The sequence below is a fragment of the Durio zibethinus genome, chromosome 11, assembly GCF_047325235.1.
Source record: "Durio zibethinus cultivar Kanyao isolate XHJ-2024 chromosome 11, ASM4732523v1, whole genome shotgun sequence".
In the NCBI taxonomy this organism is placed as follows: Eukaryota; Viridiplantae; Streptophyta; class Magnoliopsida; order Malvales; family Malvaceae; genus Durio; species Durio zibethinus.
In genome coordinates, this window is record NC_143172.1 from 454,376 (window position 1) to 477,979 (window position 23,604).

The following is a 23,604-nucleotide window of genomic DNA, read 5'->3' on the forward strand; positions in this document are numbered from 1 at the left end:
ATAAACTTATTTTTTCTGTAATATTTTAATATTTTGAAAGAAAAAATTATTTTATTTTTAAATTTGATTTAAATAAAAAATTATGAAATAATTGTTAACCTTTTAAAAAATATGTTTGAAAATTATTGAAATGTAATTATAGGTTTTTGTATAAAAAAATATTTTTTTATATTATATTAAGACATTTTGCATAAAAAATCTTAAATAATTTTTTTATTATTTTATAAATTGATTATTTATGATTTTTTTAATAAAAAACGTTTTAAATAATTATTTTATATTTTAAGATTTAGAGTCTAAGATTAATATTTTTATAAAATTTTTGTTGAAGACGTTTGTACGTAGAAAACTCAATGTAATAATAAGCCACAGACTAGACTCGAAAGGGATGTCGGGGTTGACCGCCTGCTCATACACAATCCATCCTCCATGTAATAATAAGCCATAGACTAGACTCTAAAGGGGTGTCGGGGTTAACCGCCTGCTCATACACAATCCATCCTTAGCTGTGAGATGGAAGCAAGATAAGGGGAATACAACTTAGCTTCTGAGTACCTCGTGAGACCTCTGGACATTAGACAACTCACTCAAACTTCAAAAGAGAGCAGACTAATGACGTCAAGTTTCTTAGAGCTCCGTGGCTAACAAGAAGAAAGGGATCTGCGGTACTTTAGAAATATTTATTAGATTGGTTAAGACGTATTTGGCAGAGTCCTGTTTTACATCGTACCATTTTTTTGATACGCTTTAAATAAATTTTTTATAAAATTATAAATGAATAATTTATAAAAAAATATTTTAAATATTTTTATATATTTTAAGATTTAAAGTTTACTGTTAATATTTTTATAAAAAATTTAATTACGATATTTAAAAAAAATACTTTAAATAATTCGTGTAATAAGACTATTTAAAATAATCATTTTATATTTATATAAAAATATTATTTAAGATATTTTGTATATAAAAATATCTTAAATAATTTTTTTATAGATTAAAAGATAACTATTAAATGATTCATAATATTAAAAAATAAAAATATTATTTAAAATATTTTTGCATAAAAACGTTTTAAATGATTATTTTATAAATAAATTAAAGAAAATTTTTTAAATTTTTTCATGATATAAAAAAAGTGATAAATGTAGTAATTGATTTTTTTTAACAATTATTTCTATCATTTTTGTTACTAAAAAAAATCAAATATCTCAATTGATGATATTTTATAAATAAATAAAAATAATAATCAAATAAAATATTTATTTTTATTACTAAAAACATCATTTATCATTTAAATATATATTATTAATAAAATAAAATAAAAAATTATTATCATATATCAAAAAAATTATAATAATGATATAAAAATTAATATATATAATTTTTTTCTAACCAAAAAAAAATTTAAACACAAAATATTCTAAAAATAAAAAAAATTCTCAAGTATCACGCTTTTACAAAAATTACACTTTCTTTCAAAAATCTTAAATTTCACCTAATCGAAGAGCCGGCAAAAGTGAGTTTGGAAATGTACAGGAAGAGTGTGAGGGCGACCTTTGGTGTGTGGTACACCTGGGATCCTTGTTTAAACAGGTGGCGCCTGCCAATGAACAAATCTGAACGCCTCAGCAACACTCACCGAATATTCTTTTTTTTTTTTTTTTTTTTCAAGAAATTTAATAAATTCTCAAAAAAGTTATAATATGCTGCCTCCCACCAAACTTAAACTACGACTTTTTTCCATCTTTAGGCGCAGTATTTTTTTTTTTTCTTGTACTATTTTTTTTAAAATTGAATAATCATAGTTAAATTTTTTTTATAATTTTAAATACAACAATACAATTTTTAGTTGCATATAGGGAATTGAATATTTTTGAAGAATGAAAATTAAAATTATTTTATTTAAAACAAAAAATATAACTCGATTTTGATGCAAATGCTTTACTTGAGGGCTATAGTTTTTTTTTTTTTTAATATTATGAGATTTTAGGTTTAAAATTGATTAGGGAGTACCTTGAAACCAGCTACCAAAAAAATCAAATAAACATATTATATGTTGTAATTAAAAATTTTACTTTGTCTAATTATTATAGATTGGTCCCTTTGATCGGAAAGAAACGGAATATACGTAGGCCACGTGCAATTTGGTTATCCCAATCACAAACCAAACGAGATGACAAATGATGAGGACATCCGACCATCCATCGTACGAGCATAGCTTAAAAGAGTAGGGCGTAGCGTAGAGAAGAAAAAAGTGAACGAACGGGGTGAGGAAATAAGGGAATCGGCCAATGGGGCGACTATAAATAAAGAAATACCGACAACAGATTACGGGTATTTATAAATAAATAAAACAAAATAAAATACCAAAAATTAAGCGTTTTCTTGGTTCACACGACAGAAGCTCCCCCGACCCAACGGACACCAATATTTAGAAGATTAGATATTTCGCTTTAAATTCGAAACACGCACAGAAGGTTAAATACTTATTTTGGCTTCTTTGGAAGATTGAGAGAGAGAGAGAGAGAAATAGCGAAGCCCTGGATTCCGACTCTTCCCGTCCTTGGCGACGGTGCCGATGCCGTTTGGTTTTCTGGTATCTCTCTCGACTCTTTTACCTAGGTTTGATCTGTTCTCATCTCTTTTTCTTTCTTCCCGTGTTTACGATTAGATTGGAGTATTTTCGTTGGATCTATTTTTGGTTATTTTTGTTTGACGCCTGTTTCGTAATCACGGATTCGATTGGATTCATATTGTTTTTGTGATTTAATCGATTAGGGATTGCGTGTTTGATTTATTAGAAAATTTCTTTGGATTTATTGACCCTTTCCTGAATTGATTCGTTGATATTTCTGTTTCGTGATGTTCGTCTCACAGGGTTTCGTATTTGTTTGGTTTCTAATCGAGGAATAGGGTTGTTGTTATGTAGAATTGGCTTTGATTTTGTCGTGATCTGACGAGTCGCTGCCAGTTGAGAATTTTTGATTGAATATTGCTTGAATTTGCTACCCTCGGCTCTTTTCTCGAGAATTTGCCTTCTAAGATGAATATTTTTCCACTTTTTTTTTCATTGTTGCTTGTGATATGCTTTAATTAGTGGGTCTTCTTTTCTAGTAATGATGTTCCCTTTGTAGACAAGCAGCGATAAGTTTAGTTTAAGATTGTTCATCATTTATATCATGACCTTGTTCTATTTTCCTATTTCCAATAGAAGTTTTGTGTATCATATTAGGTTTTGTGAACGTGTAAGTCCATCTTAACTCAAATTTCGATTGATGTTGTTTTAATGTTAGATTGCACCGGACTTGGATTTAAAGGGATTTAGTTTCCTTTTCAAGACATGGAACAAGTGTGTTTCTGGTCAAATTGCTACCTTTTCCGGGTGTTTTCATTCCAAGAAGTACTCGACTGGCGGTTTCTCGTCCATGGAGATTTTCTTTTGGTTTCCTTTGTCAATTGCACTTAGTGCCCAGTCTCTTTTTAATACTCAACACAGAAGGCGTAATGCAAGTTTTTTCTGAGATAGGTGTTGAATCATTAGCACACTTCTGCAAGTAAGCAATTTTTTCTTGAATATTTGACTAAAATCATATAGGTAGGTTCTAAATATTTTTCTTGGCAGTGCATTTCTGATACAGAATCCAGTCAAAGATTTTGGAAAAACGCCTTCCAGGTACACAATTTATTTACATAATTATCTTTTCCCACATCTGTTAGCTATTTGTTTGTATTTTAACCTTTGTCATATTTTTTTTTCCTCTTCAATTATCACAGGGCTTAACTCACGCTGTAGAAAGTTGAAAGTTGCTTGCTAAGCATTATCAGCTCTAGTCCTTAGTTAATTTTCTGTTGTTGCTCTTGATGGGTGCTGGTTGGTGATGAGATGTTGGTTTACTTAGCATTTTGCAACAGTTTCTATTGTTAAGTGCAATTAAACTTGTGAACCTAGTGTATCTTGAGCTTGGGATCCTTCCTGTTGGCTGGAGCAATTATTCTGTTCAGTTTGTTTCAGTATGTTTTGTGGAGCTCATCTGTTCCATCTGTTGGTACCCTGTTTTCGTCTTGAAGCTGTGGGATTAGTACCAAATAAGGCTGTGAAGCCCGTCCAACTTAAAAATTCTGGTTTTATGTTTTTGCATGTTGCCAGAGGAAATTAATGGTGGATTTAGCTTTCCAGCAAGGCAGTTTGTTTATGTTTGATAGTTTTTAATATAAGCAGTCTTCTACTGAAGATAAATGTCACATATCTATCGTTGGTTCTCATACATTTCTTGAATAAAGAAAGGGCAACTTTTTGTTCCGTGAGAAAATGGAGAGGTAAGTTATTTAATTTGGGATATACTAGACAATTTTTTTTTCTGCATGGTAATTTTTGCTTATCAATGTTTTGGATGATATTAGGTACAAGTTAATTAAGGAAGTTGGTGATGGAACGTTTGGTAGCGTGTGGCGAGCTATTAATAAGCTGTCTGGTGAAGTTGTTAGTATTCCTGGGATTTTATTTATTTGAAATTGTACGAACTTGTTACTTTTAATATGTTGATATTGATAAGTACTTTTCAAATAAATATTACCTGTTTTGAAGGTTGCAATTAAGAAAATGAAGAAGAAATATTACTCATGGGAAGAGTGTGTGAATCTAAGAGAAGTCAAGGTAACAGGAGTTGATTTTTTCTGGATTTGCTCCTAGTATTTATTTCATATGCATGATAATCCTCGCTTGACAGTCACTGCGGAGAATGAATCATCCCAATATTGTGAAGCTTAAGGAGGTCATCAGGGAAAATGACATTCTATACTTTGTGTTTGAATATATGGTAAGTAATCTACTTCTATGTGTGTTCTATTTATAACTTGGTTTTAATCATTATGGGTTTAATTATTTTGCGGCAACGTGAAATTGTTCCAGGAATTCAACCTTTACCAACTTATGAAACATAGGGAAAAGCTTTTTTCAGAAGTTGAAATCAGAAACTGGTGCTTCCAAGTCTTTCAAGGTCTTGCATATATGCACCAGCGCGGATATTTTCATCGTGACCTAAAGCCAGGTATGTGTTTAATTTTTGTCTATAACATTCATGTTTATTTTGTTACGTATACTCAAAAGGAATATTCTGTAACTAACTTCTGTTTTCCTCTAGAGAATTTGTTGGTTACTAAAGATATAATCAAAATAGCTGATTTTGGTCTTGCACGAGAAATAAGTTCACATCCACCATATACGGAGTATGTCTCAACACGGTGGTAAGTTTGATACATTGAGAATTTAGTTTTTTTTCTAACCCTTTTTTATAGTCATGACTAATATCTAAGTTTTGACTTCATTCTATTTTAGGTATCGTGCCCCTGAAGTTCTTCTTCAATCATACCTATATACTTTGAAAGTTGGTAAGTTTTCAGTGTAATCAATAGTGATTCACTTAAGGATAGAAGTGGTCACAGCCCTTTTAATTATGCTTTTTCTCCTTGAGTACAGATATGTGGGCAATGGGTGCAATCATGGCTGAGTTGTTCACCTTACATCCTCTTTTTCCTGGCACCAGGTGTTATTTTCTTTTATTATTATTTTGTAATGTGAAGTTTCTCCTAAAGATCGTGCGTTTTAGATAGGCATTAGATTATATATAATTATCTTTTCTAATTTATGGAACAACAGGTAATTGCCTGGTTATTCACAGGATTGATGCTAACCCTTAATATTATCATGTATGCAGTGAAGCAGATGAAATCTACAAAATTTGTGGTGTAATAGGGACTCCAACTAAGGATTCATGGCCTGATGGTCTTAATCTTGCAAGAACTATAAACTACCAATTCCCCCCACAGGTCTTTCTTTATCTCAACTGTGCTCTCACTCAGTCATTAGCTTTGTAGTATGACTTCCAAGTTATTTTAGCAACGTGCAGTTGCTGTCGATTATCTTATGAGTGAATGGAATCTAATATTTTTTTCAACCTTTCTGTTATTGAACATTGAAGTTCGCTGGTGTGCATCTGTCTGTGTTGATACCATCAGCAACTGAGGATGCAATCAACCTTATCACAGTTAAGTGCATTCCTGTGGACTTTGTTTATTTTTATTCCCTTTCACCCTGCAGTGGGAAGAGCTTTCTGTTATGTGACTCTTACCATTAAATTTTTTATTTGGATTGTTAGAAAACAAATTGATATTTGCTTTGCTGGTTGTCATTAGTCTCTCTGTTCATGGGATCCTTGCAAAAGGCCAACTGCTGCCGAGGCCCTTCAGCATCCGTTCTTTCAGGTAGTATTTTTTTTATAATTATGTGTGTTCCTTAATAATGTTTTGGGTTGTTCTTTTATATGGTCAAAATGACATTTATGTTGTAGGAAGTGCCCTGCTTATTGAATTTCTTATGATGTGCAGAGTTGTTTTTATGTTCCACCCTCTCTTCGTCCAGGAGCAGCTGTTTGTAGAACCCCTCCTTCTGGTTTGTTCAAAACTCTGCCATTTTTGTCCCCTTTTTTTTGGAGGGTTTATGTTTTTAGGTTTAATTTATGGCTAATCTCTAATTTGCGTGCTTGTAGTTGGGGTAAGAGGAACATTGGAACAGCAATCAGCTAGGAGGTATTCTGGGGTTCTACCTAATGCAAAGCTGACTGGCAATCTTTCTGCTCTGAAATCAAATGCATCTTTGGGCACAGGTGATGGATTGTAGAATATGTAATAATGTGGAAATAGTTTACTAATGTTATTGGATGTAGAGTGCATGATCTTTCACTTTTGATTTGTTATTGGATGTAGAGTGCATGATCTTTCACTTTTGATTGAGTGTTAATGTAGTGTTATCATCTCTGGAATGATTTTTCTTGCACATTATGAATATGATTAAGCGATCTTGCTAAGTCCATGAGCAAACTATGATAGACGTACTTTCACTTTTGTATTAAAAATTTGAGTCTCTGTTTAGTGACGGAATCAGTAATTAAATTGGCAGTAATGCATTTTTATGCAGCTGTATATAGTTTTATCCTTGTCTCATTATTTTTTCCAAATTGCAACTCCAAGTGCTGTTTACTTCTTAGAAGATCTAATATGATGGGTTCTCTAATTATCATTAATTCTTACAGGTGTGCAACGCAAGTTGGAGATGGTTAAGCAGGTATTGGTTATTTAATGTGTCTTAGTGATTCTGCTTCTCTAGTGGTATTTTTTTACATTGCTTCTAAATATGCTCTTTTTCATTACTCTGCCTAAAGGATCTAAATAAGAATAATAAATCCTTGAAAAACTCTGCCAAACAACCAAGGTATCGGCCACCAGGAAGAAAGAGTCCAAGTAAGTATTTTTTGCTATTTAAAGTTCTAGATTCAACCATATCATGAGCTCATGACTATTTATATAAGTTTTACCAGTCCATGGAAAAAAGGGAAAATGAAACCTATATATAAGTTTAAAATTTACCTGTTTTTGTTCTATGAATGGAAATAGTTAAGATTTTGGTTGTTGAAGATGATCGCAATTAACATGGAAAGTTCTCAAGAGCCTATTTTTGCATTAGTCTTGTATGATGTCTTATGCGATTGACTTGAAAATAAATTTTGGTCGAGCAGCATCAATCAACAAGGATAGAAATGGTCGTGGTGCTTCGGACGTAGCGGAGAAGTTGGCAAACGTGACAATTGGAAATCGCAGGCAGTATGTTGGGCAGTTAAGGCCGCCACCAATGAAGGCTGGGGTACAATGGACTGCGGAATCTAATGACATGTTTCTTAGACCAACCCAACAGATACAGTCTGGTAGAAGTTTTACCAGAAAAGTAGCGGGATGATATGGCCCATCCTGATGGTTTTTTAATAATATAATTAATGCATTCCCATTGTATATGGAATCAAGGAGTCCAAAAATCAAAATGAGTGCTTTGGTATGTCTGTCCTGTTTGAGTGTTTCCTAGCAATAACCATAATATAATACTTTGTTTTCTGTTAACAACTAAAAGACTGGTTTGTTTTTTATTTCGTATTGACCGTTACTTGATAATAGAAGTGTGAGTTGGTGAATGATTGTTTTATTCTTTTTCCTTTCAATATCTTGATTTTAAACATGATTGGAGCGAATTTTAGCGGGTGAAATTTCCTTATACCCCCATGTTCATATCTCAAGGACACTAGTTGATATAATTGGAAGATGTGTTAAAAAGGATACATCTACCCGTCGTCGTTGCGAATTGATCCAATATATCTACGTGCACGATAATGTTTTGTGTGGGTGGATTTATTTCATCGCGTAAATCTAGCATCACCATTCAAAGTAGCCGATGAAGAAAAAATAAATGATGTAGAAGTCTAAGATGTTATTGTACTTGATGCTTCATTTTTTTATATTTATTAATAATAAATAAACCATTTAACAGAAAGGAGGGGGTTAGTTTGGAGGAAGACTTTGGTCTGTTGGAAACGTAGGAGAAACTAAAGGGAGGACACTGTTACAGAATTTCAACGCCCACAGAATGCTTGGCCTAGTTTCTACGTTTTTAAAATCTTTTCAGCACCGTAGAGTTCGGCATTGAATGATGGATTAGAATATGCTCAATTTTTTAAAAATAATTTATATGACGGGCAAATCAGCTCTTCTCGTTAGTTAAAATATAAGGATGGCATTAGTGGCATTCTTTTATCTATATATACTAGTACTAGAAACTTGCGAAGAGAAATACAACAAATATTTAATGTTCAAAGAGCTAATTGTAAAGAAGACAAGCAGCGGCAGCAGCAGCAGTTCTTCGTGAAAAGTCTCGCCTCCAAACAATTGGCTAATACTCTAGTGGCTGTTGCGGCCGTAGTGTGTAGTTTACTTAATTTCCACCGTGTTATGTCCATTAATTCTCATTAAATAAAATAAAAAAAGACAGCACCGCATCCAAACATAAAGTACAGCTGTCATAACATAACAACAAATGATTCAATTTCATTTCTTCGAAGTATCAAGTTTGTATTAAAAAAGAAAAAAAAACGCACATAACGCAATATATAAAAACCTTAAAGACCGAAAGGTCTTTTAAGGTGGTAAAAGGAACCCCTAAAAATTGGCAGACCAAAAATAGAAGGGGCTTGTTTGGAGTCCCAGCAGCTGCGAAACAAAACCTCAACGGATTGTCACCGTGAATGACATGATTAGTTTGTTTAGTTGAATGACATTTGTTAGTTCAGTGTTTCCATCATCACTAGAGGTGACAGAGCCCATATACCTGTAGCTGTAATGAAACAACTTCACTATAGTGGATTGATTCTTATCACTACTACTACATGTTTTAAAACAAAATTGAAGCGAACTTCCAACTGCAATTTAGATCCACCGCTGCTACCATTTGTTCGTGTATAATTATTATTAATTTAAAGGTATTGTGCTTGTATCCTTTCTCTGTTCTCCTCCCACCACTGCTTCGCATTTACTTCTCCGAATCTTTCGCGGCTGCTCAACATAAGAATGCAAAACATCAGACCCATCTTAATGAAGCTGGAATCATTAATACGTTCACTGATGTTTCCTACTGGCTATAGCTTGTAGCAATAAGAAACTCACCATCAAAGATACATATATATTCAGGTCTAAACGGAAAAGATGTTCAAAAAAAAAATACTACTTGTATCTTATTACCTGAATCTGACACGCCGGAGTTCCCTGGTTCCATCAGCCAACTGTCTGATGGTAATATATACCCCGGGCTCATCTAGTTCAACCCATTCTGCCTCCATTTCACTGGCATTGCTGACAGAAACAGAAGGCTCATCTCTAGAGGAGGTTGTGGTCCGTGAAGCATCAAAAGCACTTGGCCCAGTATTGTAATGTTGGGCCCCACCTTGGTCCATATGGTCTGGTGGGAAATAGCCTTTACCCCCATATGGTTTATAGTTGTTTCTTGGCGTCCAATGAGCCATAGGACTCTCCATTGCCGATCCCATCCTTGAGTAAGAAGAATCCCTTTGTATCTGAAGTGTACAATTTATCTGTTACTAATTTGAACTTTGTAATAAAATTATGTATCTACCATAAAAATTATTTAAGTACTGAGAGAATTAACTGTTTGGAAGAACTAGGTCAGGAAACAAACAGAAAAGAATATGCTTTTATGACATGTTAGTAACTTTTCTTACAACGAAGTCTTGTGTCAATGGCAGAAGATAGAATGAAGATAATGCAAATTTAACATACGATTCTTGACTACTAATTCTGGTTCTGGCGACTGTAGCCTCAATAAATTCAAGGACTCACAAAGGGGCAAACCAAGTTCATCAAGCAACAAAATGTCTTAAAAGCGAGGACCAAGGTGGCTTACCTCATCCTCAGACCTTGGGGGAGTATGTAGAGCCTGTCGATTAAATCTCTGTACGTTGTAGAGCTCCATGATTCTATCATAATTCTCACCCCACCATCGCTGGGCTTGCCACTTGTTGAACATCTCCCGGCTTCAAAATTCAAAGCCTAAGTAACGTCAGTTTCCGTATCCAGCAACAAAAACTCTAAATAATTGGAGTAATTTGGAGTAGCACAAAACTTCACTTTGTTTCGTGTCTGAGAATCAAAGCTGATTGGACTTTTGCTAGGCCCAAGCAATCGCATGAAATATTAAATCACAGCATATGATAAAAAGGACTAATCAGCAGACGATGAGAAATATCTACTTGTCCAAAAAAAAAAAGAGAAATATCTAATCTAGCTCAATCAAAGATAATTATCAGCAAATTATCAGAGTTATTGTGGCCCATGCAATAAGCTAACGAAGTGGATACATTGTGGCGGAGCAGAGGCCATCCTTGGTCCATAGATCAGTGGAAAGGTTCCAGCTAATATGCTTAAATAGCTCATTAAACTCGTGATTTTTGACAGATAAATGAGGGCTGAGAGTGACGTCTATTTATAGGCTTGGAAACTAAAACCGGTGCTGTTATGGATGGTTAATGGCATACCTGAAGCGAATTCGTTTTAGATCATTTCCTCCATTAGGATGAGAAACAAAAGTTATATGAACCCCAGGCTCCACTTGTGCCATCCATTCCTTGGGCTCATCCTCATCTTCTAACACCAGATCCTGGGCCGAGATCGACTCCATACCACCAGGGGTTCTGTCACCACTGAATACCCCAGTAAATCTTGAGTCTGACCTTCCTGGATGATGACTGGCACTCGTGAAGTCCCATGCAGGTGTTGAGCTAGAGCTTCCTCCCATGTAGGGGTATGGAACCCCTTCTGAAGCAGCATCAAAATCTGGATAAGGTCGATGTCCTTTCTTGTAGTTGCTGGAGCCCGTGCAGGGCTTGCATTGCTTATAAGCACCAGAAAATTTCAATGCCATATCCTTGATCTGCACATTATCAGAATTTAAGCTAATGGAAAGCACAAAAAAAAGCTACAACTACGTTCATTGAAATGCTTAACTTCCACAAGATCAAGTCAATGGCATAGACTTGATATCGGAAAATACAGAGAATTCAGTTTTGACAAGAATAAAAATGCATTATCAAGCATCAAAGCTCATGTAGCTAACAGTGATCGAGAGATTCAGAGAAAATCGAATTGATGATCCAACGAAGGCTAAAAATTAAACCACGACTATTTTTGTCTTGTAAATTAAACCATATTAATTTTGTCATTAAGAGATATTCAATGTTCTAACGAAATCCTTTCTAGTTGAAGTGATTAACTGATTTCTTCTCCAACTTACTTTTGCATTATTATCTTTATCATTACATCATTTACGCACCGGGCTCGAGTGATGAAAACACCCTCTTGCAAAAATGTAAAGAAAGACTGCGTACAACAAACCCTTATTCGGACTTGTGCATAGCGGGAGCACTTTACGCAGCATTTTTTTATTACATCATTTATCCCCGTATTTGTCAATATCTGAGAACAAGAAATAATTTGCGTTTGAAATCTATGTTTCCCTATTTCAAGGGGAACAGCTGACAGTGTAATTTGGATGGTATGCATAGATTGTTCTGAATTATCGCTTTCAAAGTGCAGAGCTTATGGTGCATAACAGACCTAGTATTATAAAGAAAAGCCAGAACATTGAAATGGTCCATTTCATAGCTATTTTACTCCAAGTCCCGGCTCTTATGCACAGTAGACCCAGACATGAAAAGATCAAACCCCAACCTCACCCGCCAAAAGAAAAGAAGAAAAAGGCGGAAAATACACCAAAACCGACCCTCAATTGTGAATATCATGGGAAAACTACTGCAGTCAAGGCTGTTGATCTAACACAGTCTGAAAGGATAAAAAGGTACTTTTCTGTTTACCACCTGAGGGCTGTTTTAGCTGTCAATCAATCTGATTTCACCGCCAATTAGCATGCATACATTTTCTTTTCTTTTCACATAACCATACTTTTCAAACACAGTGGATCGACAAGAATTCAATGGTGGGTCAGGCCCGGACACTTGGGTGTCTCTTCTTAATAAATAAGCTGTCTTTTCCACTTACTGTTATTGCTTGGAAATTTTGTTTCTCTCAATTTCGTCCTAAAACACCATCGTACTATTTTATAAGACATTTTACTAGGTTGACTTTATTTTCAAATCCATCTGACTCAAAAGAAAAAATTAAACACCACCTCAAAAACACTCAAATGTCGAAATTTTAGATAGTACTAGTTATGCTTATTCACGGAGAAAAAAAGTAGGTGAGGAAGAGTTCTTACTAGTGGAAGTAGGGACGATTTTACGCAGGATTCCTGGAAGTAATTCTACCCATCCCAAATTCTAAAGTAAAACATAGAGATTATGTAGCCCATACGAAGGAAACTGTCGTCTGCACATGCCTGTTATTTAGACACTCCTAGTCCTAGTCCTAGAGAAGGTCATAACTCATAAGAAAGAAGATCTAGTAAGATCTTTGAATAAGCCTAACGGCTAACGGGAATTGGCTGTGGCGGGATTCTTGTTGGTCTAAGTTACGCAAAGATCTACGAGCATATAACACAGCCTATAGTGGCCTAGGCTCAAATCCCAGCGCCATAGCCCGTTCACAACAGTGTACTAGAATATAAACTGTACCACACGATTTTACTCAAAAGTTTACCACTTTAGCCACATAGTGAAACCCTCTTGACCGTTGGATTCTAGCAGGGTTTGGAATTTTGGCTATGGGCTATGGCATTGCCCATGTTTTCATGGCAACCTCAGTCTTTTAACACTTTAGTGGTGCTGAGATTTGAGCAAAGAAATTGTAAATTTTGTACCAAATGCAGAAATATATGTTCTCTTCCTGTTCAATTTAATAGTATTATTTTGAGTTTTGAGGATCACATGCTGGATCATTAATGTTTCTTTTCTTTTCTGCACGCGCCTCCCAGAAGAGCAGAAAAGAAAGGACTTTCCTTTTTTGGTTTCTCTTTTTTCTTGTACATCTAAAAAAAAAGAATCTTAAATATATAAAACTAAAATTAAGTCATTAAAACCCCACGTGAGAGGAAATCTGAGGAGGTGCAAAAATGAAATTCTAAACCACATTACATGGGAAGAAATCCTTGAGACCCCGACAGCTTTATAGTATCTTAGATTAAGATTAAATTAAAAGCAGGACTGCACAAATAAACGTGAAAGAGAGATGCCAAAAGTGTCCAAAGAGGAAGGTGGTCCCCAGGAGATCAGAGAGGCTAATTGGGGTTTTGATTTTGTCCGTTTTCACAAACAAAGCCAAAGTAAAAAGGTCAATGAAAAAGCAAAGCCAGAGATTGAATGAGAGCCCAGCCCACCCCCCCCCCCCCCCCAAGGGTGAAGTAAAGACTGAAGAGATAAAAAAGAGAGAAAGAAATAAATAAGGCAGTAAGGAAGGGCGGTAGAAGTAGAACCTGCGTCGTCAGGCTTTTGACGGCTTCTTTTGTACTAGGCGTGCCACTTCCTCGCGCTCCTTCAATTTCTTCCCCTCCCTCCGCCATTTGCTTTGTGCACGCTATGCACGTAAACATTTTTTTCTTTTTTTATCTCTTCGCTTTTGATATTTCCTTTTACTGCTGTCTTTTTATCCCTGCACGAAACAAAGAATTAGACTTAGAGCAAGTTAATCATTGTATCAATTAATCCAAATTGCAAACGCTAAAATTTTGTTTTGCTTTTGGATTGTGAATTTACAATAAGACCCATGAGGAGTTCAGTTTTTTTAAGGGTAATGACGGTCAATTCAACAGACAATGGAACGTTCTTCATTCAGTGGTACAGGGTGGGGAGACATTCACATCCTGTTCTTAGGAGATTTTGTTGCAATAAAATAATGAAGAAACTTGCCCATTCAGATAAAAACAATGGAGCTAATTCCAGCATGCTTGGCACCAAAGCAAAAAACAAAAACAAATCATACAAGAAAACAATCCAAGAAATGTGAATGCTGTATCAGCGTCATCCCTTGTGAATGGAGTTTTTTGACAAGGACAAAAAGGAAAGAGAAGCAAAAGAAAAAGAGCTCGGGATCAGAGAAGACCCCCCCAAACCAAAACAAAAGTACTTGATAGATTATAAAATAAGCAGTCAATTATAGAAGGAAAAAAAAAGGAAAACATAAGGGGACATACCCAATTGGACAGTAGCCTAATTCGACAGTGACCAAGCTTGGAATCTATGCTTTGCTTTAACGTAACCAACAAAGATTCAAAACAAACTATGGTTTGTTTTAAGCAAGCCGAAGTTTCTGACAAACCAATTTAAAAATTAACGAATTGAAAAAAAAAAAAACAAAAAAGAAGAAGATGGTGTATTGAAACACTGGAGCGGTAGAGTAGTTTTCTTTTCTTTTATGTGGGGGGTGATGGATGGATGGATGGACCAATCTATTTTTATCGAAGAAGATGATGGGCCTATTTCAAGTGTCGAGAAATGAATAGACAAAGAGACAAGGAATATTGCGAGAGAAGCAGCAAGTGTGACATTGAGATTTGTTTCCAGTTGAAAGCTTGAAAACTACCATTTGGCATCATTTATTGTTCGAAAACGACTTACCCCAATACCCCAAACCCAAATGCTTCTCCTTTCTTAGCTGTCTTTCTTTATATCTCTAATTTACTGTCTCTCATTTCATTTCCTCTGCTCTCTGCTTTGTGCTCTCTCTAATCTACTCCGGTTTTTTTTTTCACTGCTCCATTCACATAAACACCAACTCAGAACCAATAGCTTTAATAGCAAAACACAATACAATTAAATAAATCATAAAGGAAAAGTAATGCTCCGTTTGGTTGCTGAGAAAGGCAAAGGAAAACCTGAACACCCACTTACCCTGGTCAACTTTAATAACCCAGTAAAGCTTTGAAGGTCTTGGATTGAACGATGAAATTTTACTCCTCTTTTGAAGCTTGAAACTTTGAAAACATAGAGCGTTAAGAGAGAAGGAAACAGAAACACGAAAGCTAAAATCTTGAATTTCGCTTGAATATCGGCTGAAAAATCTTGAGAAGGATAAGATGCTACTTGGATAAACTGAAAATGGACAACGGACAACAATATATCGGGGTAGCCGGGACAAAATGCCGGCGATATATCGGCCGAGAATCCGACACGTTCCCCAAAACGGAAAGTTGGGATACGGAAGCCCCGGGATTTACGTGTTGGCAAATGAAGCCCGTAATAGCAAAAGAATTTTTCAGACAAAAGACAAGGAGTTGAAAACAAATCGAGGCCCAGAGTATTTATATAGACACTCCATTGAGTGAGAAGGGATCAAGGTTGACGGCATCAGTCCCTTCAGCCGTTAAGTAACGGAAAAATGTGTTAATGCGATTATTAGGAGCGACGGACCGTTATGGGGGTATCGTTTAGAGGGAAGATATGGGTCCTGGACGGAGAGGACATGCGGGGTCCATGTGTTCCTCTAATGCAAGAAATGTTGGGATCTCTTACGTGTATTCGAAGTAGAGAACGTGGCGGCGTATGATTGGGTGAATTCCAACAAAGGACACCGATGGCTGGGATTTCATTTCATCATCACATTAGTAGTTTTTGACTGTTGATGAGTGCGGAGTGATGAACCATCCCATCATTGTTGTTATTTATTTATTATTCAACAGTTTTTTATTTGTTTTAATTTTGTGGAGACATCTCAGAAAAAGGCCAATATATATGCTCCTCTATATATATATATATATATATATATATCTTTTTCTTTTTTTAAAAAAAAAAAAAGCCAACATTGGTTCAATTTTATACTTCTATTTGATCAATTAATTTCCAAATCTCTTTCTAAGATCCTTTCCATTTTCATTATACCCAACCAACAAATTTTAAATTAAAAGTGGATGTTCTAACATTCTAATATTATTAATTCCAACTTAATATGTAAGTTTTGCCAGTCACGACTGAACTCATGAATTTTAATTAGAAAATTGGTTGGAAATTAAATGATAAGAAATGGAGACTGGCTGGAAAATATTGACTAAAGTTTGTTCATAAATTGAATAATGATTTGATGTATTTAATCAAAACGTTATAAGTAGCAAAGTAATAAAAAAAATCCTTCGCTTTTAGGATATATATAGGAATATGTAGTATTCTTCAGGACAATGAAGACCTTTTATTAAAAAATGATGACAAACCCATCATGTTTAGAATCATTGGTTGACCTTAAGTTTAAGTTTTGGCTTTTACAAAACTACTAGGTTATATATATATATATATATAGCTTGGCTAGGACTAGCAAAACATTTATAACACTTGCAATCCAATTATCATAGTTGCAAATTGGTTTTATACTGAAAATGTTTAATTTCAGCTTCACAAACAACTGTATGGAATCATTCATAGCTCGGATTAAGATCAAACAATTTACCAATAATAAGAAGAAACAATAGGCATGCATGTATATGACGTTCCTGTCGTCCAGTTGCATAGATCATTTCAATCAGAATGCTATATAGGAGCAGCTTCACCTACGGATCGTACTAATTCTCAAGCTTTGTTTCTTGTTAGGCTATTTTTTCGTATTTTGTTAAAAACTAAGAGGTAGTATTTTCTAGGGAAACAAAGGGGGGGTTTTAGAGTGCATGCATGGTCCAATCAGACTGAAGGAGATGAGGTACTTCGATGCTGCTGGTGAAGGAATCAATACTGTTATAAATCCAAATTGGAATATAGGAAGATCTTCAATCTTGTCGACGATATATAACAAAATGGATGAAACCCCAAAATTTTTTTTATTATTTAAAAAAGGACCTTTTGTTTTGGTTGATGCTTATTTGTCTCATTTATTTGTCTGAGCAGTGGCCACAACCTGCAACTCAAGAAACCTACCCCCTTACTGTTCAGAGATTATTGTACTTCAAGTAGACATCTGGTCACTGACTAAACCGGCTGTGACCGGTCACTAATCTTTTGGGAACTGTTTCTTTTTTAAGACACAGTCTCACAGAATGGCAGAACTTTTAACCCAGAGAAATATTAACTGGGTATTGTCGGTTGTCAGCGTCAGTTGCTATTTGCTGCTTTGGAATAATGGGCAAGTATGTGTGTAGGCTTTAACTTTAACCACACACTGTTTTTGTCCTTAGCTTTAAGCAAAGAATGCTTGGGATAGAGGGACAGCAAAACAACTCAATGCCATCTCTTTCTTCTCCAAGACTGCCAGCCAGCCAGGCAAAGCCAAGCCGCAGTCTTCTTTTGAGGCTCACTTCTTTATAATATATATATGTATGCATCGCCCGTTGAGATGCCACATGGCAAGACATGGGCTTCTAAGCTTTTGGTTAAAGAGGTTCTTACAAGATCTTCTTAAGCAAGAAAAGCATAGTCAAGGTCCAAAGCCACTCATTCCCTCCCTTCTTCATTCCCCCGTTTGTTTGGTTTGGAAGCAATTTCAAAATACAACCCATTACTTTAATAAATTACAACTTTCTGATTTTTTTCATGTCTCTTTATCTATTCTCTATGCATGTAAAGAAAGATATTCAATATTGATATATATGTTTATGTAGCATGAGAGAAAACCATACCCATTTTCAGCTGTTGGATTGAGGAACTACGTACAGACAATGGTTTCCATTAAAACATTTAATTAGCAGCATGAATCTATGGCAGATTAAATGGCACAATTGCATGTCACTGTTTATTGCATTTGAAAACTATAAGAAGAAGAGGAGGAGGAAAGGAAAGGAAAGTTTGGGGTGGGTGGGTCTGGTTTTAACGTCAGGAATGTTGTTTGAAAAGTGATTATAAAGCCATTGAGTGATCCATTCTAAAGTAGATCTAATATATCTCAATCCCAAACTCTTTCCCTATTTCCAATGTTTGATTACTTTGATTACACATGTTTCTTTTGATTTCTGGTTTCAGATCAAAAACATTTCCTTTCCTGTGTTAAAAGAAGAGACCAACTTCACTGTTTTTGTTTTAAACTACATGTAAACTTTTAGAACATTTCCTAGACTCCTTCACCTTATGGCTTGCATGTAGCTTTAGGTACGATGACATAACATAGGAAGTTGCTTCTTCATGCCAAAGATAATATCCATTAATGGGAACACCCATTACTATTTTCAATCAATAAATACATAATTTGAAAATCATGATGATGACTCTCCATATCTAGCTTTAAAATCTTGTTTTTATTTGATATCCGAAAGGAAAATAAGAAAAAGATAGGAAAGATATAGTGCAATCTCTGATTCTGATCTCACCTGCAATCATTTTTAGGCCTGTGTTGATTTGTAGCCCATACCTGCATGGCCCATTAAAGTTGATCTTACAGGCGAAAAAAGTGCAGGGCAGGCAAGATTTCCTCAGAATGGCAAAGAAAGCTTCAAAGAAAATGGAATTAATTCAAGCTGCCTATTTCTTTTACAGAAGTATTCCAGAAATGTTACTTTATTTCAAAATAAAATCAAAGCAATTATAAGCATCTCTTTGCTACAAAAAAGGCTATATTACTGTACACTGGATCACTAAAAGAAGCCTTTTTATGCTTGAAGAGTTGAATACAACTTCTGGGGAATAATTTCAACCTGCCGGTCTCTTTTTTTTTTTTTCACTAGACGATGTTAAGCAATTAAAGCACACAACTACACATCCTCTAGAATATTTGAGTCCGTTGCAATTAAAGTACTTGATTTTGTTTTGAAATTTTGAATTAAACCCGTTTTTATTACACAATGTCAAGCACATATTTCACAATATCTTTATTATCTGGAAAAGCAATTATCAATTAATGGTAAGATTTTTTAGTGATTTCATCTTAAAAAAGCAAACACAAGAAGCTTAACTATTTGTCTACCCCTCATAACTGCTTGTTAATTAATATATACGAGAAATGCAGAATTTGTACGTTGCATAAACCGATGACAGATCATATCGTATGCAACAAAAGTAGATTGAACTAGAACCAGCATGGTAATCAGAATTGGAGGCAACCCAGATTCTTTGATTTCTTTCTTGGAGGTTTAATGTCAATGGGCGGCAGGCACTTCTTATGGAATCTATACCCTCGATTGTACCATCCAGAAAAGAAAAACCCAATTATTATAACATGTATACGTAAGCGTCAGGCTGGACAGATTTGGGTAAAATTTAGAAGGCTGAGGTAGATTCAGGGCAGGCCTAGTATAATTCCCAAAAAGGGAGAGGGAAAAGAACTACATTGCTGCATTCCTTTTAGCAGCCAGTCCAACTTTAGGACGGTCCTCCAAAGTAAGAGAGGCAGCTCCATTCCAAAAATATATGGATTCTACGCATTGAAATGTGAATTTACAGATTCAAATTCATCAAAAGTTGCTTTACTGTTTAAGAACTAAAAACATCAGCAGTCAAAACTGAAAACAAGGAGGAAAAAGAGACATAATTTGCAAATACGAGTGCATCCTCCATCTTATATGATCCGCCCCAAATGGATTGCCAAAAAACAGGCCAGTTCTTCCGAGCCTCGTTCCATCCCAAGAGTGAGCCTTCCCTCATTGGATCCCAACTAGAGGACATAATGCCATAACTCACCCCTAATAGGGCAGTCCCAAAGAAGAAGAAGGAAACAACAAACGGCACCCATGTTGGGACATCAAATTTTAAAACAACCTTGAGATAGTAAAAGAATGGGAAAAATCAGAGTCCTATAAACAATGGAATTCCAACTGAGAAACCCATTCTGCTGATCATCCTGTTGGTCACTACCTCAGGTATTACGCCTGCCGCAGGTTCAAACTCTTCTTCTTTTTCATCATCGCTCTTTGGCTTCTTTGTCTTCTTATTTTTCTTTGGAGGGAGTCCAAAGCCTCTTGGGCTATTCAAGGTGGCATTCAGGGGTACCAAGTACAATGATCGAATTTGTTTTGGGGGGTGTTCCTGTAAATGAAGAGAATTCAATGGTTTTCTCCACTCGTAGGCATTCATTTATCTGTACATGTCTTTCCAACCGGCGGTTGATGGAGAATGTCCAAAGCCCACATACGAAATTTGATTGTTCATTACCATGGTCAATCTGCAAAACCATATGCATGTTATCTATCAGATTGATTACTAGCAAACAGAGATATTTGGCAAGGCAATAACGTCTAAGGACAGATGAAATTCAGTAATCTTGTTCACCATAAAACATCAAAGATGAACTATGTTGAAGTGTACATGTTTTGCGGGCAGCAAAGATACTCAACCAGAATATTTAAGGAATGAACCAAAGTTCAATTTGTTTTGGGTACACAATTTGTTTTGGGTACACAAAGCTCAAAATGTCTGACTGGATGGTGAATGTCCTATCAATTATCATAAGGATGATAAATTTTATGACATCGTTTCATTAAGTTTCCTTGACCCCGACTACATGTATATTTAAATACTCAATAAACCAATAGTGGAAAGGGATGATCTAATACTTCAGAACGTATCATTTTAGGGGGAAAATGAGCATCATTGTAATCTAAATTAGAGAAAAGGAAAAAGAGAAATGTAAAGAGTAACAGATATAATTAGAAGGAAGTCAGATGAAGCACAACTTTGTAAGCGAACATTTCGTAACGATTACAGTAAAAATTTGAAGGGATTAAAAGCTTTTAATTTGATGACGGCATTCAGGAAACCTAACAGATTTATGAATGCAACCCAAGTTTAGACCCAAACCAAGACGAATGAAAAGGCAAACTAACCAAGCAAGCACAATTAGTTTAAGATAAATGAGAGCCATTTTCGTGATTTAAACGCGTAATTAGCAAGGTTTAACCTGTTTGATTGACAGCAAGCAAGCAAGCATACCTTCTAAGGGCAGGGTAAAAATGAAAGCGCCACAGCAGCCATTAACTTCAGCCACTTCACTTTTCTAAATCTCTCTTGAGTTCGTCCAGGTAGGAAACCACAAATGAGAATTCAAACAGGACTATGGAATCCTATTCTTGTTAAGTTGTTGCTGAACTCAGAAACTCAACTATCGTTACCCGACAGAATCCCATTCAGACACTCAAACTCAGAAACTCTACTCACTTACCAGTTAGTTACCTGACAGAAGAAGCGACAAGCTTGTTCTTTTATTTTTTTCCCCGTTTGGGCCAGTAGCCATAAGGTTACTGTACATGTGTAACTTGAGGGATTGGTCAGGGGCTGTAGCTCTTGGCCTTATTATACCGAAATTACATGAAGCCCACAAAATAAATAAAATTCAATATTTTTGGTTGTTGTTTTGTGAATATGCATGTGGAATAAACAACTAAGATACTTTGGGAACGTATTTATTTCTTGTTTTATTTTGAGATCATTGGATAAAATATTCAATTGTTAATAAAATTAATTTTCTTAGTGAAATTGTATTCATGACCCCATTTACTGTTTTGGGAGATTATTTGTAATTTCGAATTTGTATTATTACTTTCTTATATATCTTCATGCTCAATCAACTAATGTTCAAATCCCTCTTCCCAAATCAAACTCATGCCACATTAAAAACAGATAAAACTCTATTTTGTTATTATTTCAGCCTTTTAGGGACTATAAGTTCCAGTGGTCTTGCTAATAAGTTTAATAACGAAGCATATATATTTTTTATATTAAAATCTTTTTATTATATTTTGCATTTATATTTAGTTTTTGACGATTGCAATCATGCATGGTTTTTTGTACATAAATTTTTGGTTAAGAGACTCTTTATTTTTATACTCTAAAAAAAAAGAAAGAAATTGCAATGAAATAGTAATTAAAGAGCCAATGAAAATTGGCTTTGAGAGAGATATAAACCTCCATAATTATCATAATTAATAAAATAAAACTAAGGAAAACCTAATAGCAATCGAATATCTGTGACGTGAAGAAGAAGGATTTCCTGATCCCCACGCCTATATATTCATTCAACGCCAATAGGCTTCTCCAAAACATCCTAACAATAAGTAGTCCATCCTCTCTAGCTAGTTTCTCTAGTAAAACGCTGCAAAAATCCCAGAATTTTGCCATGGCTATCCTCTCTGATTACACAGAAGATCAAGAAAACAATAATTCGTCTTCTCCATTGTCTTTCACTGCAATTCTTGACCCTTCAAATCCTCTAGGGTTTCTTGAATCTGCCTTTAGCTTTGTCTCTCAAAACTCTGACATGTTCAAGAGCGGTTCTGCCGAGAAGAAAATATCATGTCTGGTTAAGAATATCAAGGAAAGAATAATCAAAGAAGGGGCAGCGAAGAAAGAGCAAGACAAGAAAGAAAAGGAGAAGGAGGAGAAAAAGAAGCTAACCCCAAACAAGGCCAACGGTCTAGACATGGAGAACCATTCTTGGGGACAAAACCTGCAAGAGGTGACTGTTACCATTCCAGTCCCTCAGGGGACAAAATCCAGGGACGTTTTATGCGAAGTAAAGATGAATTATTTGAAGGTTGGCCTAAAGGGTCAGACTCCCATTGTTGATGGGCAGTTGTTTGAGGTGTGAAACCTAACGATTCGTACTGGAGCTTGGAAGACCAAAAGATGATCTCGTTGCTATTGACCAAATGTGACAAAACCAATTGGTGGAAATCCTTATTGAAGGGAGGTCTGGAGATTGATACTCAAAAGACAGAACCAGAGCCAAGCAAGTTGTCTGATTTGGACTTGGAAACAAGGTCCACCGTGGAGAAGATGATGTTTGATCAGAGGCAGAAGCAGTTGGGGCTTCCCACCAGCCAAGAGATCGAGAACCAAGACATGCTCAAGAAATTCATGGCTCAGAATCCAAATTTTGACTTCTCCAGTGCTAAGATGATGTAGATGGTTTGATCATGATCAAACTGAGATGGAAAATATCTCCTTAAATTCCTGAATTTTAACCAAATTAAGCTTTCTCTAAATATTTTTTTAAAAATCGGACTTGATTTTGCTTTGTGGCGCAAAATATTGTTTTTGGTATAGGTTTCTTAAATAAATTTATCTTTTTCTAAGGTTTATATCTTGTTAGTATTAAATTCTAATCTTCACCCATTTTTGTTTATTAGTCGTATAACTTTTTGCTCATTACCTAGACACACACATACATTCATGATTCATGGATGCTTGCCCACCTGCTTTAAGTGGACTCGCCACAATATATGTTGAACTAATGTAATGTGGGTTTTGTATTTTTTAAGCCCTTTTTTCCTTTGAGTAACATGTATAACATTCTTGCATACACCAAACATGAAACACACTTGCAATTCAAAACAGCCCAAGGCTTTGCATCAAATTTTTTTTCCTT

At 35.2% G+C, this 23,604-nt stretch overlaps 2 protein-coding genes and 2 pseudogenes across 11 annotated transcripts; 2 read left to right on the forward strand and 2 right to left on the reverse strand.

The window, feature by feature from the left end:
* Nucleotides 1–2,461: 2,461 nt before the first annotated feature.
* LOC111291463 (cyclin-dependent kinase F-4-like) lies at nucleotides 2,462–8,018 on the forward strand. Of its 9 annotated transcripts, none has more exons than XM_089767398.1 (19): nucleotides 2,462–2,622; nucleotides 3,294–3,554; nucleotides 3,623–3,673; nucleotides 3,775–4,317; nucleotides 4,402–4,480; nucleotides 4,586–4,654; nucleotides 4,728–4,817; nucleotides 4,910–5,048; nucleotides 5,142–5,244; nucleotides 5,336–5,388; nucleotides 5,477–5,543; nucleotides 5,715–5,826; nucleotides 5,979–6,044; nucleotides 6,193–6,261; nucleotides 6,385–6,448; nucleotides 6,546–6,662; nucleotides 7,089–7,120; nucleotides 7,218–7,296; nucleotides 7,572–8,018. In XM_089767398.1, the coding sequence occupies exons 4-19, from the start codon at nucleotides 4,310–4,312 to the stop codon at nucleotides 7,787–7,789; spliced, it is 1,365 nt and encodes a 454-aa protein (XP_089623524.1). In that variant the 5' UTR covers nucleotides 2,462–2,622; nucleotides 3,294–3,554; nucleotides 3,623–3,673; nucleotides 3,775–4,309; the 3' UTR covers nucleotides 7,790–8,018. The 9 variants fall into 9 exon arrangements, with proteins under 9 accessions (XP_089623524.1, XP_089623526.1, XP_022738977.1 ...); XM_089767400.1 differs by having other exon boundaries at nucleotides 3,639–3,673; XM_022883242.2 differs by having other exon boundaries at nucleotides 2,462–2,596.
* A 1,198-nt stretch (nucleotides 8,019–9,216) lies between these two features.
* LOC111291464 (protein BREVIS RADIX-like) lies at nucleotides 9,217–15,364 on the reverse strand. Its single transcript, XM_022883245.2, has 6 exons — nucleotides 15,228–15,364; nucleotides 13,814–13,989; nucleotides 10,926–11,320; nucleotides 10,295–10,424; nucleotides 9,616–9,947; nucleotides 9,217–9,429 (listed from the first exon to the last, which is right to left on the reverse strand). The coding sequence occupies exons 2-6, from the start codon at nucleotides 13,928–13,930 to the stop codon at nucleotides 9,351–9,353; spliced, it is 1,053 nt and encodes a 350-aa protein (XP_022738980.1). The 5' UTR covers nucleotides 13,931–13,989; nucleotides 15,228–15,364; the 3' UTR covers nucleotides 9,217–9,350.
* Nucleotides 15,365–19,202: 3,838 nt separating this feature from the next.
* On the reverse strand, nucleotides 19,203–21,552 carry LOC111289333 (protein PAM68, chloroplastic pseudogene; annotated as a pseudogene). The gene is made up of 2 exons (XR_016346666.1): nucleotides 21,171–21,552; nucleotides 19,203–20,403 (listed from the first exon to the last, which is right to left on the reverse strand). The product of XR_016346666.1 is annotated as a protein PAM68, chloroplastic pseudogene (transcript).
* Nucleotides 21,553–22,273: 721 nt separating this feature from the next.
* Nucleotides 22,274–23,251, forward strand: LOC111291244 (protein BOBBER 1 pseudogene; annotated as a pseudogene).
* The last annotated feature ends 353 nt before the right edge of the window (nucleotides 23,252–23,604 follow it).

Bases quoted from the DNA above. Each gene is read 5' to 3' on its own strand.
- LOC111291463 (XM_022883241.2), top strand. From the start codon at position 3,505: ATGCAAGTTTTTTCTGAGATAGGTGTTGAATCATTAGCACACTTCTGC. The intron at 5,389-5,476 runs GTAAGTTTTCAG...CCTTGAGTACAG, and splicing joins CCTATATACTTTGAAAGTTG to ATATGTGGGCAATGGGTGCA. The intron at 5,827-5,978 runs GTCTTTCTTTAT...TGAACATTGAAG, and splicing joins ACTACCAATTCCCCCCACAG to TTCGCTGGTGTGCATCTGTC.
- LOC111291464 (XM_022883245.2), bottom strand. From the start codon at position 13,930: ATGTTTACGTGCATAGCGTGCACAAAGCAAATGGCGGAGGGAGGGGAA. The intron at 11,321-13,813 runs GTTCTACTTCTA...GATAATGTGCAG, and splicing joins TCAAAAGCCTGACGACGCAG to ATCAAGGATATGGCATTGAA. The intron at 10,425-10,925 runs GTATGCCATTAA...TGAATTTTGAAG, and splicing joins CTAAAACGAATTCGCTTCAG to CCGGGAGATGTTCAACAAGT.